The sequence below is a fragment of the Pelmatolapia mariae genome, linkage group LG2 (assembly GCF_036321145.2).
Source record: "Pelmatolapia mariae isolate MD_Pm_ZW linkage group LG2, Pm_UMD_F_2, whole genome shotgun sequence".
Taxonomy (NCBI): Eukaryota; Metazoa; Chordata; class Actinopteri; order Cichliformes; family Cichlidae; genus Pelmatolapia; species Pelmatolapia mariae.
In genome coordinates this window covers 28249036-28266141 of record NC_086228.1, presented here as the reverse complement: position 1 = coordinate 28266141, position 17106 = coordinate 28249036, and the positions used below count along the sequence as shown (strand labels likewise).

Sequence of the window (17106 nt, the reverse complement as noted above, 5' to 3'; positions counted from 1 at the left end):
TAGAATAATATTTTGAATTTAATCTCAAAATAGTATTTCAAGTTTATTCTCAAATTTGTATGTTGAATTTCTCATTGAAATACTATTGTGGAGAATTAACTGGAAATTTTGAGATTAAAGTCGAAATAGTATCTTGACTTTCATCTTGGATATCTTTTATTGTCATCGTTAATTTTAAGAATTAAGTCAACATTTCTAGATTAATCTTGAAACACTTTTACGAAAATGAAGTCGAAACAGATTCTAATTACTTTGGTCATCTCCAAGCTTTTCTGCCACTACAAGACTAATTTTGGTTTTGAGTGAAATTTCCTTTTAATACACTTAAGATCCATGTACCCTTTGAGTGACTTATGGGAGCTTTATGTGTAGATTTACATAATATCCCCATTCAGCTTTAGCTGTAACAGAGTTGACGCTAAATAGCAAAGATATATATGTGGTCAGTTATGTACCTTCCATATTTTATGGGCCTCTTTACTCATAAAAGAACTCAGATTTTATAAAACTGAAAGACTAACCAGTAAAAGTGACCATAAAGAAAGACCAGATTTTGACATATATTTTATGAACAAAGCATTTCTGTCAAAGTAACACAAAAAGGTTATAAAAGTTCCAGCTTACATAATCTATAAAAAATACAGTGAGGATGATACTTGCATTGCATTTAGATGTGCATTTTTAAATAACAGATTTAGACCATAGAAAAGTATCACAATTTGACACAAAACAAGTGTCTCAAAACTTTTTCAGTTTTCACAAAAAGGTTATAAAAGTTCTAACTTACATACAAAAATATACAGTGACAGTAATACTTGCATTGCATTTAGATGTGCATTTTTTTTAATAAAAAAACATAAAAGCTATTCTTCAAAAAAAAATACCCCCAGGTCTTCAGTGGGTCCTAAGTTGGAAAGGCTTAATCGCATTTAGTGGACAGGCAAGTCAACACTAACCAAGGCCATGGTGGAAGATCTCAGGCAACAGCCAGGGTCACATGGCGTCAGCAACAGATATAGACAAAAGTGTATAAGGCCTTAAAAACCACCAATAAAATCTTCATATTAGTTCTACAACTAAAAGGTAGCCAGTGAAAGCATGTGAGGACTGGTGTAACATTACTGCTTCTTTTTCTATATATTAAAAGCCTGCAGCAGCATTTTGAAGTCTGAGGATGTTATGATGAATGCTGTAAGAGTTAACAGCATGACAGCAGCCAAATCTTCAAGAAATACAAACACGAATAACCTTTTCTGAGTTGGAATGAGCAGCTTAGAGCAGATTATTCATCTTAGACAGATATCTGTCTAAGCTGAATAAAAAAAACAACTGCATAACTTTAGACACGTGCAAATCAAAAGAGAAATTGGATTCCAACACAAAAAGTTTGTGCTGGGTGGAGAGGGTGTAAATACAATAAATTCCATTATTCCGTTTCAGAAAAAAAATTGGACATCCAGTTTCTTCCTTCCAGATTGGACATTATATCCTGTTATGGCGTCTCGTATATTGAGTTTGTTGTGTATTGTCTGCAGAGAAGTGACGATCTCGGAAACGTTAGGCCAAGATGTGCCCAAGAGTTAGCATGTAGCTTACAGCAGATGCAAATCAAAGGGGACCCAAAGTGGAACCCTGTGGGACTCCAGAAGAGAGAGGAGCATAAGAAGATAAAACTTTGTCAATCCGTACAGAAGATTACCTGTTTAACACATACAACATGATCTGAGGGTAGAGGTGAGGTCAAGAAGAATTAATATATGTTGTTTCTGTTTTTCAGTTTTTTAAGGGGGTAGACTGCTGCATGTTTAAAATAGGAGGAACAAACCACAGATAACAGAGAATAATTTATAATAGTTAAAATATCTGTCAGTTTGAGTGCAAAAAACAACATCTGAACTTAAGCTCTAAAACTCTGAACTAAGAGGAGGTGCAGAGGGAACTGTTACTCCTTCCAGATCAAAGTGTGGTTCCAGGGTTGAGAGGAGGGGGTCTGAGCTGACTGAGGGATGTGGAGTGGAATCCCACCTTCCTGGAAGTGCAACCTGGAGATAGCAGAGAAAAAAAAAGAAAAAGAAAAGAAAGGTACATTAGATCAATGAGCAAAATGAGTCAGCCTTTTTCTGGTTTCTGGGAGCGCATGGGGGAATTGTTTGTTTTTGTACCTCAGGCTGAAATGGGTTCACATGGATACTTACTTCATGATATGCCTGTGAAAAGAAAAAAATATATATACATCAGTCCACATAGCAAGAAGGATTTTCATAGTGATAACATTTTGTCCTACTTCGGTTTTAAGGGAATTTGCACTTAAAATTTTAGGGCTAAAGTTTAATGTTTTGTTTTGTTTTTACCATACCTTCTATTTGTTTCTTTTTAAAGTAACCTAACTCTGACAATAATTGTAAAATTAACAATCATGATTGTGTGAAAAAACACATTACAAATTGAGCTATTATATGAATTCGGCAGGTAGTTTAGATGAGACAAATGACGTGTATGTGCTGTGGAAAAGTAATAGTTTCTTTTGTTTTGTTTTCAAAATATTTGTTTATTTCTTAAAATTTCTTTGTTCCATTAGAATTCCTCTAGCACAGGCTGGGTACAACAGTACAGGCCATAATAAGAAGCTTTATTGCTAAAAAGACTGACTGAAATAACAAACTTCATATTCAGGAACAAAAATAATGATCACAAAAATATAGCAACTGAGTAACTGCATTGAGATATTAATGATTCTTTAAGATTCTATAAAATAAGACTAACATAAAGAGAAGACACATCATAGCAAACACATGCGATCAGCAGGCCAAAACACAAAGACTACTTGTTTTCAAAACAGTATAAAAGTATAAATCAAGCTTTACACCCACCGGTGGCTCAGACGAGGTACCCGTAGGTTGTTCAGAAACATGAAAATTCATGGGCTGACAGGACCAATATGGAGGAGGTGGTTCACCTGAATAACGCTGACCTGTAGGTTGATCCTGATCCTGTAATTGAAATAAGGATATTTAATTAAATGTTAAAACAGCTGTTATTAATCTCCACTTGAAAGAATACTTACATGACAATATACATTAGGCTCAGGTGAGCCTTCAGTCTGAGGAGAAGACTTGCAGTTCATTTTACAACACCAGCAAATGCAGATGATCCCAATGATGGCAACCAAGGCAATAACAGTGAGTAATGTACTCTCTGACATAAATGCTGTAAAAGGACAGACAAAGTTAGGGAATACTGTGTAGAGTGTGTGGGGCTGATGTTGAATTAGAACGATTAGTACTTTTCCACCCATGAGGAGAAATGCTCTTTTGCTCACCTCGATTCGCTTCAAGCTGTGCACTCAAGGTCAGGTCGCCTTCTGGGTCTCTGAACTTCAAGGTGCCAGAGTCTATTGTTTCTACAGCATTCATTTCTATGCCATTCATGACTGTCCAAATTCTGTCAAAGAACCAATTATCTTTTATGATCAGACTGCCATTCATCAGTGTTCTGGGTTCCATTTCCCCTTGAGGCGTAAAAGTCACAGCCCACGTCTTAATGGCCTGAGGGTATGGAACGACGAAGCACTCATTTGTCTTTGCATTCAAGTGAAGTGTTAGTTCTGTTAGTGACACAGATCAGACTTCATAAGAACATTTAATCTGGTAAAATGCAGAAATCTCACATCAGCTTGTACTGCACACCTTGTAGCAACACCCTGGTCAAGTTGTAGCAGCCACTGTCTGCCTGAGTGAGATAAGATAGCTCTCACTTATGTTTTTCCACCCATGCCCTGCTTTCTCTGATCTGAGAGTCTGTGCGATTCCACAGGATCTTTGGCTGGTCCAGACTGTGAAGGGGAATAAACTCCAGGATTTCAGCCCGTCTAGGGATAGAGTACTTCCAAGTATAGTAGTAATCCCTCTTGACCTTTTTGGCACATTCTTAAAATGCACATTAAGAAAAAAAAATGGACTTGTATTTAGGAACAGGTAGCTAAACGGCATACCTATATATTTTTGATGTAAATATAAAGTACAGCCCAAATTCTCACCCAAGACTTTCAGTTCAACAACATTGTGTCCCTGATCGCCACCAGATGACGCCAAATAAATTCCTTTATCTCTTTCTGTCACGTCTGTAAGATAAATTGAGCCAGGAGAGACTCTGAAGCGTGCGTCTGTTGCCTGAAAGATAGACAGCACATATATATTTACACATTACCTCGGGTTAAAACAGGTTCTATTTATTGTCCTCAAAATAGTTTATTACTTTTAAACAGAAGCCTTAAATGTATCATATTCCAGATATATAATAGTCACATAGAACCTGAAGCTGCTCACCTTCCCATCTTTAATTACAACTTTCACAGATCCCCCATTACTTTGACTGAAGTATATCGGTCCACTATAATTAGATGGAAACTGCCACTTTCTGCCATAGCACACCTCCTCAGGTTGTACAGAAGCTGATGAGCCTTTAATAGCCAGTATGCACGAGAAGAAGAGACAGGTGGAGGTAGTGTTAATGTATAAGAATAACTCACTAATGATTTTGGAGAGCTGTGTGGCAGAAGAGGAAGAGTAGGGATGACCAGTAAAATATTTGCGTCACCTCTTAAAGATTCCCTGTAATAACATTAAAAAAAAAATACAGTACTGCAATACTGAAATTTTGTTTAGTTGGGGATAAGGTCAGGTATATATATGTATAAATAAGAAAAGTACAACGATATTGTAGGTGCGGCTAGCTTTACTTCGCATGTGAGGGCTCGCTTGACCGCGGTTTTGTTCTGAGGGTATTTTAATGACGTAAACTTGGACTGACACAACGATGTGTAACTTTTTGCACACAAAAACAATACTTTAAAAACTAAATAGCAAAGTTTATGTACTTACAGCAAAATAATAGTAGCAACGTATCTGACGATAACGCTGTGTGCGCGTGTCCACCAAGCTGTCCCTGCCCCTATAGCGCCCTGGTGGTGGAGTATAAACAACCCACGGGGATGCGAGGTGGGACGCTTCCCAGCAATCACGAGCGGAAACTCTGACGTCATTTCCTTGCTCATTAACTGGAAGAAGGGGGTCAGGGAATCTGAACATTTTTTAGGAATAAAATCACTGCAGAAAATTAGCATGGAAAAAAAGTAAGACTTTTCAATTAAGTAAAAGTTATAGTCTTACTGCACAAGTTATATACTTGAATCTTCTTCTTTCGGCTGCTCTCTTTAGAGGGTTATCACATCAGCAAAAAATTATCTGCCTCCATCTCACCCTATGTCTAGCATCCTCTGTCACACCAACCCTCTGCATGTCCTGCTTCACTAGTTCCATGAACCTCCTCTGAGGTCTTCCTTTTGCCCCCCTGCCTGGCAGCTCCATATTCAACACCCCCTGTCTAATGTGTCCAATATATCCACTTTCCCACCTAGGCACATGCCCAAAACATCTTAACCTTCCCACTTGCCTCTTCCAAAATGTTTGACCTGTACTCCTCCACTGTTGTCCTATTTTAACCCAAACCCATATTTGTCAGATTATTGCAAGGGAGGAATTAAATATGTCTGTCTGTCTGTCTGTCTGTTTATTTGTTTTAATGCATGCTCAATCATCCAGGTAAGGAAATCCAAGTGATGAAATGTTTCTCCCCATGAAAACGCTAGGTCTAGATGAAAAGAATCAACTTTTTGGAAAACTAGCATAGCTTTTTTTTTTTTTTTATGAACATTACTTTTAGACCATTCAGCATATCTAAATGTCACAAAATCTTTTCCTAATGTTATAAATTCCTCCTCTATTTGAGTGTTTATAGGATCCAAACTGTAAAACCTGATAGGAACTGATCAAAAGGCCTCAAGAACATACATAATAACCATCCTCAATAAGGTGGTTATTATTGTCCAGCCTGTAAAACCATTATGAATGTAAATTAAAAAAAAATACAAAGTGATAGCATAATTTTCTTTATATGCAGGATTGTATAGTTTTCCAACAGGTTGGGGCTTTTTTCAGGACAATAACCAGCCACAGTTACCCCTTATATATCCTTCTCCTGCAGAACTTTAATTAACTTTCATGCACCTCTGACTGACTATAACACCTTTATGTGTAGTTCATGCTCTGCAGAAAATTCCCATTCAGCTTCAGCTGCAGCATAATGAGCAAATGTCCGGATGGTAGAGTGCCAAATATAATGTGGTCTATGTTGTTCGATTTATTCACTGAACAGGTTTTTATCACTCTGACTGTTCAATAAAATGTGACCTAAATTGAATACTTATATTTGAGGACTCTAAATTATTTTCTGAACCCTAGTAATTGTTAATTAAAAGGATATTCCCTTGACTTTACGTCTGAGAATCAGCTTAGTAACCACAAGGACTCGTTCTGAGTATGTGAAAACAGTTAACTTGGACCATTATTTTCATTCTTTTCTCCTCCTACAATTAAGCTTTCAAATCATTGATGATTTATTCTTATTGTTACTAAATGTGTAGTCAGACATCTTCATGTAATGCAAACAAACGAGACTGTTACATGACTTTGGGCTTACTTCCAAAAACACAGGGTCAGAATACTATTTGTTTTGCATTTATGTTTGCATTTTTACTGTACAAATAATCTCTGAAACATTCACAGCATTCTTGAAATTGTAATAATAAATACCCCAAATAAGTGATGTATGGAGCTGAAGGTATAGGATGGAGGTGTGAAACACACAGTAAATTGTCCATTATGATAGGTAAAACTGGCAACATTATCTGTGAGTGGGACATATTTGTCTTACCTCAGGGGAATTGAGAAAGAGTTCACAAACAGCTTCCTCCCCTGGGCCATTCAGACTGTTAACAAACACTATCCCTACACAACCCACCCCTGACCACCCACCTCACCAATCTGAGTAACCTCCACCACTCATGGCCACTCACACACGGACTCTATTCAGACCAAGTCTTTTCTTTGCACTACTTTCAAGCAATTTGCAACTTGGAATAAGGATTTTCAAATAAACAGTTGATATTAATGCAAACTTTAGAGAATACTTACACTGTAATGAGACGCAAGTGCAGGTGTTTATGGCACTTTTTAAATTTTACACCAGTACAATTCCTATGACAACAAACAATACACCAATGCCAATTACTGCAATTTCTGATCAAAATTTTCTGAGTGCACAGAGAAAGCTGGGGTATTGAGAAGAGTCTAGGGAGTTTATAATAGTTAGAACTCTCCCCCTATGGGGACAAATGCTCTTTTGCTTACCCTGGGTCACTTTTACCTGTGACAGGTTGTTTCTAGGGCTCTGAACTCATTTCCACAGGATAATTTGTTTATGCTATTTCTTACTGCCTTCATTTCCCCAAAGAACCAGTTATCTTTTATGATCACCCTGCCTTCAGTCAGTCCATTTCCCCCTCAGGTGTAAGAGTCATAGTCCATATCTTAACATCCAACATCATTCTCCTTTGTGTCACAGTGTCTGCTTCTGTTCGTGACACATATTAGACTTCATAGGGACATTTAATCTGGCAAAAAAAGCCAAGACCCTAACTCCCATCAAAATCATTTTCAAACGGTGACGATCCCGAGGATTTCTACACAACAGTGTGTTCTTCATGTTCCTGCTGTCAAAAATTTGGCCACAGGAGCAATTTAAAAAGTGGGGTCATTCCTGCTGTTGAGGCAAACTCCTGACTGAAAATATAATTTATTTCTATGGGTCGGTTAGAGCAGCGGTCCCCAACCTTGATTGCGCCACGGACCGGTTTATGCCCAACAATATTTTCACGGACCGACCTTTAAGGTGTTGTGGATAAATACAACAAAATAAAACTAGTACCGGTACCGAAAAAAATAAGATTTATTCATAACACACGTGAAAAGACCCAGGAAAACCGAGTTAACGATAAAAAAAGATAACAAAATAACGCTGAAAACCGATAAAAACCCTGAAAACCATACATTTCACACCTGAGCCTCAACTCTCGTGGCCCGGTACCAAACGACTCACGGGCCGGTACCGGTCCGAGGCCCGGGGGTTGGGGACCGCTGGGTTAGAGGATTATCCCTCCACTTGGATCCACACAGTTCAAAAAGTTTGCATCTCTGAGCTTTGAAAACCATGCTGTTGGAAAGAGAACAACGATGGCTACGTTTTGAGGGTAAAATGGTGGCTGTAGAGCAAACACTGTGCACACAGCAGCAGTTGAAACATAAGTTTTTAAGATTAATCTTGGCAGTGACAGACAGAGCTCATTAAGCAGGCAGGTGTGAGCCTGGTTGCTATAGTAACTCCATCCAGTGGCACCTCACACACACACACACACACACACCCACACACACACACACACACACACACACACGCACACCCACACACACACACACACACACACACACACAAACAGGCATACACCTGTCTGCTGCTGCTTTAAATAAACAGAAAACTCATTGTGAAACAATTGCTTCCCAAGAAAAAACTACAAGTCGTATTGACAAAAGTCTTTCACCGTGAGTGGTAGCAATGTCCAGTCTGCCGAATTCTGAGTTTTCATGCCTGTGGAGTTTATTATATGGACGTGGTGACAGTGAAAAGACAGCCTGTACTGTTCTGATTTTCAGACGAATTTTGGGATCCATTTTAACATTGGACTCTATGGAAAAGTTGCAGGGAGGAGGCTGTGCATTGGTGACATTTATGAAAGAACCATAATATATACTACAATAATAATAACATTGGATGAAACAGGACAGCGATGGCTTCGTTTTGATGGTAAAATGATACCTGTAGGGCGAACATTGCGGACACAGCAGCAGTTTAAAGAGAAGATTTTAATACAAAATTTTGCCACTCTAGCAGTTGAGCTGTCTTACTCTAACCGCCAACATTCCATCCCATACACACCCATTATAAACTCTGAAACGGGTGAAAAAAAGCTTGAAACTTAAATGGGAACTGAAGAAAAAGTATAATAGATATTGAAAAGATAAATACAAGTTGAATAGTTCAATGTCTTGGCTTCATTTTAAAGTTTGAATGGTGGCTCTAGGTCAACGTATATGGAAGTAGATACAGTTAAAAGAGGAGTAAGTTGAATGAGAATTTGAAGGGTCTCCCCATTGAAATACATGGTAAATTTTTGTTGAATAAAGTTGAATAATTTAAAAACTATAAACGCTAATAATGAGAAAAATAGAAGTGGTAATGTCCAAAAGAAGAGGAATCTAACTGTGGTTGAATGGTTTTTCTAAGTTGAATGGTGTTGAAGGAGCTATATGGCAAAAAACGTACGGAATAGAAAATAAAATATTATAATAAAAAAGATTTGAATAACAATACTGTGAATGCTTATCAGCATTCACACTAATTAAGAAAAAAAATCTAATTTAGAAATTTTTTTTTTTTAAACAACAACAAAAAACAGAGTGAACTTGTATTTAGAAATGCATAACTAACAGGGCTCTGGAGGTAGAGCAGGTCATCCACTAATCAGACGGTTGGTGGTTCAATCCCTGGCTGTTACAATCTGCATGCCAAAGGATTCTTGGGATACTGAACCCCAAGTTACTCACCGATATGATAAGTGTGAATGCTAGATAGAAAGCACTTAAGTACGAAAACAGTAGAAAAAAGTACTTCAAGTGGAAAAGTTCTTTATAAGAAACAGTCTATCTAAACAAATCTATTATCAAACAGATTGGTTGATGCAGGATAGTTTAATTCTCATTAAGATTTTCAGTTTCACAACAATAGCTGCTTGCCACCAAATGAGATGTAAAAACAATCCCTGATCCTTTTCTATCACATTTGTAAAACAAAGTGAGGAAGGGGAGACTCTGAATTGGGGTCCTTTCCCCGAAATGTAAACACACATACATTCACTCAGGTGAGAACAGATTCTATTTATCATCACATATCAGAGTTTATTGTTTTCCAACAGAAGACAGACCAGACATGGTCGCACAGCACGTGGGGCAGCTTACCTCCAAATATTTACCACAAATTTTGAGGAGCCTCCCTTACTTGGAGCAAACTGTACTGGTCCATAATAAATAATATGTATATAATCAGATGAAAAGTTTAACCGCGTGCCATAGCAATTATTCTCAGGCTTTATACCAGGAATGGACCGGTAGACAGGTAGTATTAATGTAAGTTAAAGAATTTTTCATGGAGTTCCACAGAGTTCTGTCCTAGAACTAATACTTTTTACATTATACATTTCCCCTCATGCAATATTATTAGAAAACACATGCATTTTCATTGCTATGCAGATGACACCAAGTTATATTTATCTACGAAATATGATAACACCAAGCAATTACTTAAACTACATGCATGTAGGCAAAGGAACATCCACTGCAGGAATTAACATCTGCACATCAACTTGCTATAAGAGCTGCATAGTAGCAAACTCTCCAAAACCAGCTTTTTTAAATGTCTGTCAACATACAAATGCTCTTATAATTAAATGAGTTACAGTTGCATTAGAAGCTATTACAACTGTAATGCTAATTGTAATGTTGAAAGTCTAACCCTCTAGTTTCCATGCAAATTTTAAGGGGCTCTTCCATTTAGATTTTTTAAAATGTAAGAAGTAGTGGTGTTGTCATTCCACTGTGTCCCCACACGTGTGCGTGTGCATGTGTGTGTGTGTGTGTGTGTTAGAGAGAGAGTGAGACAGAAAGAGCGAGCAAGACAGAGGGACAGAGTTGAAAAATTCATGTAAGCTCTTTAAGGTCTTTTTCAAATCATTACACTAATTCCATATTCAGACATCTTCATGCAATGCAAACAACTATCAGAATTTTACATACATTATATAAACGATACATGTTTTTCAATGCCCGATAAAACTTTTATACAAGCTTCTGTTTAAAGATATACAGAACCACAGTTATACTTGTATTGCATTTGAGAATTTGACCATATAAAAAGGCATATTTAAAAATTGCCCACCATCCCTCAAAACACAATGATAAAAGCCACAAACAAGTGATGTATGGAGCTGGATGCACATAACAGAGGTAGAAAATACCCATGGAAGCAAAAGCTAGCAACATTATCCAGCCTGATATCACAGCAAAGCAAGTAATAGGCACGTTGGTCCACCGTATCTATTACACGCTTTGCCACGATACTGGACTGCATTATCTGTCATTCCATAAATATCCATAAATAGCCTGTGAAGAGAAGCAAAGCAGACACTATTTCATGCAAGTAACAATTCTAATTTATGGTAAATGCATTTATATTGCACAATATAATAAAACCCTGATTCCTGTAGTCCACACTTAAGCTGCTGTAACAGAATGTTTGGAGGACAACACTAAGTGAGATTTATGTTCTCGTACCTGAGGAAAATTTAGGAAAAAAAAATTAAAAATTCCAAAGCTTTCCCAGAACCAAACTGTTTGCAAGACATGAACTTACAAACTTACAAGCAATCTTGTTAACTGAAAAAATATATTTGGAATCCATACATTTTATAACAGCACATCTTTGTGTGAAAGATAAAAAAAATGATCATGCATCAACACAGTGCGGTTACCATCTGTCTGCATAGTCCTTTTCCTGTTCGTGTATGGCTTTGCAAAGATGAAAATGGAAACAATGATGAACTCTACCTGAATTTTCAGCATACTGTTTACAGAAAGTTTAGTTTGTCTGAGTTATAAACATCACAGATAGTTGTGTTTGAAGTAAGAGATGGTGCAAAAGGCATGTCTAATCCCTTCAGTTCAAATCGCGGCTCCGGGTCTGACGAGAGGAAGTCTGGGCCAACTGAGGGAGCTGGAGTGGAAGCCTGGTTTTCAGGTACTGAAACCTGGAGACATCAGTAAAAACGAAAAAAGGTGCATAAGCACAGTGGGTAAAATGAATCAGTCACTGACAGGCCAAAAATGCCTCTGAATGGGGAAATTTCTGTTCTTAGTTTTATGCATTCATGGGGAATTTTGTATGTTTGTTTGTGTGTATGTACCTCAGGCTGAGCGGGGTTCTCGTGGATATTCATTTTGTGGTACATCTGTGAAGTTAGGGAAAAGCACACGAGTCAGAAGAGGAAAGAGGATGGGCGCTAATGTGAGTTGCCAGGCAGTCCCAGACGAGATAAAGACTTAGTGGGCCAATCCACAAATAACTACTATTTCTTTTCAAAACAACAAAAGTGGCTGAGTTCCTTTCACCTCACTTTTATCTTTGCCTTGAATATAAATCAAGCTTTACACCTACCGGTGGCTCAGAGGAGGTAGCTGAAGGTTGTGTAGAAATATGAGAATTCACAGACTGATAAGACAAAGCTGAAGGATGTGAGTAACTTGGGCATGCAGGTTGATTCTCAATCTGTAATCGGAATAAGGATTTTCAATTTTTTAAAAAAAAACATCAAATATTAACACAGCTGGTCTTAATTTCCACTTGAAAGAATGCTTACATGATAATATACGGCAGGTGCAGGTGAGGCTGCAGTCTGAGGAGCAGACTTGTCCCTTTTACAGCACTTTTTACAACAACAGCAACAGCAGATGATCCCCATGACGACAATCAAGGCAATAACAGCCATAAATATAAACTGTGGCAACATTTCTGTAAGAGCATAGAGAAAGTTAGGGAATATGGTGTAGAGGGTGGGGGTTAATGTTAGTTAGAACTTCTACTCTATGGGGAGAAATGCTCTGTTGCTTACCAGGGGTCACTTCAAGCTGAGCACTCAAGATCAGGTTGCCTTCTGGGTCTCTGAACTCAAAGGTGCCAGAGTCTCTAATTTCCGTAGAATTTATAACTATGCCATCCATCACTGCACGAATTCTGCCAGAAAAGTGATTATCTTTTATGATCAGACTGCCATCCATCAGTGTTTCGGGATCCATTTTGCCCTCAGGTGTAAAAGTCATGGTCCACTTCTTAGGACCGCGGGGGTATTCAATGAGAATGTGCTCATTCCACCTTGTTTCATAGTGTCTGGTTTGTTCTGTTAGTGACACAGATCAGACTTCATTAGAACATTTAATCTGGTAAAATGCAGAAATCTCACATGCAGCTTCTCACATCACCTTGTACTTTGAGCAGCACCTTGGCCAACACAGAGTGGTTCTTATCCCTGAAGTTGTAGTACCCACTGTCTGCCTGAGTGAGGTAAGACAGCTGCCAATTACCGCTTTTCACCTCAGCTCTGCTTTCTCTGATCTGAGAGTCTGTGCGATTCCACAGGATCTTTGGCTGGTCCAGACTGTGAAGGGGAGTAAACTCCAGGATTTCAGCCCGTCTAGGGATAGAGTCCTCCCACGTAGAGTAGTAATCCCTTGTGACATTTTCAGCACATTCTTAAAATGCAGATTAAGAAAAAAAAAAGGAGGGGACTTGTGTTTAGGAACAGGTAGCTAAAACACATACCTATATATTTTTGATGTAAATATACAGTACAGTTCAAATTCTTACCCAAGACTTTCAGTTCAACAACATTTTGTTGCTGGTAGCCACCAGTTGAGACAGAATAAATTCCTTCATCTCTTTTTTCTACATCTGTAAGATAAATTGAGCCAGGAGAGACTCTGAAGCGTGCGTCTATTGCCTGAAAGATAGACAGCACATATATATTCCTCAGATTAGAACATATTCTATATACTTTGATTTAATCATTTCAAACATAGGTCTAACATTTATCATATTGCAGAAATGTAATGGTCACATAGAGGCTGCTCACCTTCCCATCATTTATAACAACTTTTATGGATCCCCTATTACTTTCAGTAAAGTATATCGGTCCAGTATAACGTAAGGGTATATAATTAGATGGAAACTGCCACCTCCTGCCATAGCACACCTCATCAGTTTGTATACCAGAGGATGAGCCTTTAATCAAAAAGATGCAAGAGAAGAAGAGACAGATGGAGGTAGTGTTAATGTAACTGAAACCACAAACAACTGATAACATAATATCAGTTGTTTCCATTAATATACCAAACACACACACACAAACACACATTTTGTTACACTTTGAAAGTAATTTTGAAGACAAGGTTCTGGAACATCACTGAATTTACACAAATGCAGCAGCATAAAAAAAAGCATTCCTTGAGATCTCTCATCTCCAAAGCACGAGGCAGAGTAAAGTATAACTCTCAATCTGATGAATTAACTCACATTCGTCATAAAGCATCAGAAATAAACCAAGTTATTATTAGCTGAATGAAGGAAATACATGAACAACATATCACATCAGTAAATTACCCTCTTTTCAGCTCAGTCACCACAGCGGCTCCAAACCATTAAACCATTTCTGCCTTGCCTGTAACTTTGTCTCTAAACGGTTTAACTTGATTGGTCCCTCTGATGCACTCTCTTCATCAGCCGCTATTCTCAAATCAGCTATGGCTGACCATCTTAGAACAGCAGCATGCAACTGGCCACTTTTAGATATCAGCACTACTGAGCCATTAACTCAAACCCATGCATGCATCAAGACAACCAATAAAATAATTACACTTTGATCTGCTGACAAACTGATGCGATTCTGCCATTCGGCAGAAACGCTGCCTATTCGGATATTGGACAATGGCCTTTAACGTTTAAATAGATCCAGTTTAAAGTTTCAGAGCTCTAATCTGCAGCTGTTACCTTAAACAGCAGTGATAACGTGATTAACTTGAATGGATATGATATGTTTTTTCTTTAAATATTATAAATAACCATTTTAAGCGCCACTCTCATGGGATTATCTCATGCGGACGATGAGTCACGTGACGCTACAAAACGCCCATATTTACGTGTGAGCGCTCAGGAAGCAGAAGACAAATAAATAAGAAAAACTTGATTGCCACCGTCGTGCTACCCGTTATCTCTGACTGAGGTTATATGTTTTGTCAAACCAGCTAACGGAAAGAAATCTTGGCTGTGCTGAATTTTCTGGTTTCCGTCGTGTAAACATTTCCTTTCACTTTGCGGCTAAAGACATTAATGACAATGCATAAATACAGTGAATAGTTTAAAAAACATAAATATGTAACTGTATATTTATATTTCAATGAAATTAATCAGATTGTTTTGTTTTCTTTAATTAAGCCTTAATTGAATTATGTATACATAATTCAATTAAGGGTTAATTGAAAATGAAAAACAATAAAAACAATATGCTTGCTTATTTATTTTTTTATTTATGGGTGGATGTACGTTGATAGGTGTTTATGTTTCCCAAATAATTTATTGATAAATGAAATGCACCAAGCACTAATTCTGGGAATAGCAGATGGGTGTGGAGACGATGCGTATTGTTCTTCCTGTGTTCTGCTACTGATTTAAATTGCATTAGTCTACAGCAGCCCCACAACACCAAACGTCTTTTACTACAACATGCACGCACTTTAATTCGCTCCGGAGTGTCACTTAACACCTGGCTCCACGGAGAGATTGGATAACTTTGTACATGCTGTACCCACGGAGTGTGTGGCATGGAAATCACTTAACGTTTGTTGTAAATTATCCCAAACCATCGAGCGTTGTATTTCAGATTTCAGGTGTTTATATGTTAGAATGTGGGAATGAGCTCAACTCACCGAAGAAGACAATGGAAAACATCAAAAACACAAGCGACATGTCCTGCAGAAAAAGAGCAGAGAGGTGACTTGAGGCTCTTTTTTCTGTGTGTTTTTTTCCCTCAGCTTGCAAGACCAAACCCGTACCGCATTCCCTTCTGTAATGAAATGTTCGGATAACACACAAAAATTAACCCCGAAATAGTAAATCAGTCCACAATAAACACGTGCTGTTATTGGGAGTGACACAGGTGATGTTCAGTATTAAAAAGCCTGACTAAGAAGAAGTTGTGGACAAACAGAAAAAGAATAATAGCAACGTACTTGTTTTGTGTGATTGAGTTCTGTGCGTCCTGCAGCTGCTGGGTGGAGAAAAGAAGGACTGGGCGTGGCTTAGGCTCCACCTCTCCCACTGGAACTGCATACATGGCCCACCTCCCAGGATACAAACCAGGCGTTTGTGTTGTGTCTGCCTCCAAGATCGCTTTTAAAACCACCATATCATAAATAAAAGCAGTTTAAAAGGGATAAAAAGACAACTTTCGCGTCGTTTTGTTGGCTGCCGTCCCATTTCAAGTGAATTTAGTAGGAATTAATTCTAAAGGAATCGCAGTCAAGACGTTTTTAAACATGTTACATGCTAAAAACACTGGGAAATAACTGGTCCGGTACCATAAAACATGCTTTATTTTAATCATGCATATAACCTGTACTAAAAACATATTTAAAGTGTAAGCATGTGCACTGTTAAGGACTTTACTTATCTCATGTGACACATAAACCTCCCCAAATAAAGATAAACCACACACCATACACTGCTGAATTTGCAAGTTTGCTTATTTACAAAGACACGAACAGTCTCTAATTTTTATGTTTGTTTCATTTCAACGGAGAGATTTATCTGTGTGCCCATGTGGCACACAGATAAATCAGTTTTGTAATTTTACATTTATTTCTTATCATTTAAGCCAGAAGAGTTGTGCTGAGTGATTTCTATTGATTTCTATATATTAAAATAGAACAAAATGTCTTTATCATGTAGTAAAACTAAGATGTATCAATGAAATTGGACTTCTTATATTGAGATATCTGAGGGATGTAGTCTGCCTACTTAAGATCAAAGTAGGCTGTATGTGTAATATGGTGTAATAAGAGTTTGACATTCCTGCCATAGAAAATCGAGTTTCTGTAAAGAGGAGTAAAAGAGATGAGTCCAAACGTGGTGACCAACTACAAGAAACATCTTACTGCTGCGCTTGCCAACAAGGGTTTCTCCACAAAGAACTTGCTTGTGTTGGTCTTGGGGATAAAACACTTATTTCACTCAATAACATGAAATCAATTTATAATTTTTATGTAATGTGTTTTTTTCCTGGATTTTTGGTCCATATTCTGTCTCTCCCATTAAAATGAAACTACCATCAAATCTAGAGACTCTTTATTTCTGGGGCGCTGGAGATCAAGTAATTTTCCCTCACTGTAGAAACTAACAAATTAATTTTGTTAATTAACTTTTGTTCATTTTTTAACAAGAAGGAAAATTTAAGTGAGATGATTTCCATTTCGCGTTATGATCTCTTATATTTTCTAA

The 17106-nt window shown here is 37.7% G+C and overlaps 2 protein-coding genes across 10 annotated transcripts; both read right to left on the bottom strand.

Annotated features, from left to right (window-relative positions):
- Window positions 1-586: 586 nt before the first annotated feature.
- Window positions 587-4980, bottom strand: LOC134636865 (uncharacterized). 9 transcript variants are annotated; one of them, XM_063487125.1, is made up of 9 exons: window positions 4881-4970; window positions 4326-4459; window positions 4037-4169; window positions 3668-3926; window positions 3320-3545; window positions 3065-3207; window positions 2871-2990; window positions 2163-2207; window positions 587-2042 (listed from the first exon to the last, which is right to left on the bottom strand). In XM_063487125.1, the coding sequence occupies exons 5-9, from the start codon at window positions 3501-3503 to the stop codon at window positions 1905-1907; spliced, it is 630 nt and encodes a 209-aa protein (XP_063343195.1). In that variant the 5' UTR covers window positions 3504-3545; window positions 3668-3926; window positions 4037-4169; window positions 4326-4459; window positions 4881-4970; the 3' UTR covers window positions 587-1904. The 9 variants fall into 9 exon arrangements, with proteins under 9 accessions (XP_063343195.1, XP_063343219.1, XP_063343168.1 ...); XM_063487149.1 differs by having other exon boundaries at window positions 3320-3441; XM_063487098.1 differs by having other exon boundaries at window positions 3320-3604; window positions 3687-3926.
- A 4758-nt stretch (window positions 4981-9738) lies between these two features.
- Window positions 9739-15879, bottom strand: LOC134636855 (uncharacterized). The gene is made up of 10 exons (XM_063487087.1): window positions 15840-15879; window positions 15537-15579; window positions 13688-13836; window positions 13423-13555; window positions 13038-13307; window positions 12671-12955; window positions 12419-12570; window positions 12217-12327; window positions 11966-12010; window positions 9739-11809 (listed from the first exon to the last, which is right to left on the bottom strand). Exons 2-10 carry the CDS (start codon window positions 15574-15576, stop codon window positions 11630-11632), a joined length of 1365 nt encoding a protein of 454 aa, XP_063343157.1. The 5' UTR covers window positions 15577-15579; window positions 15840-15879; the 3' UTR covers window positions 9739-11629.
- Window positions 15880-17106: the final 1227 nt, after the last annotated feature.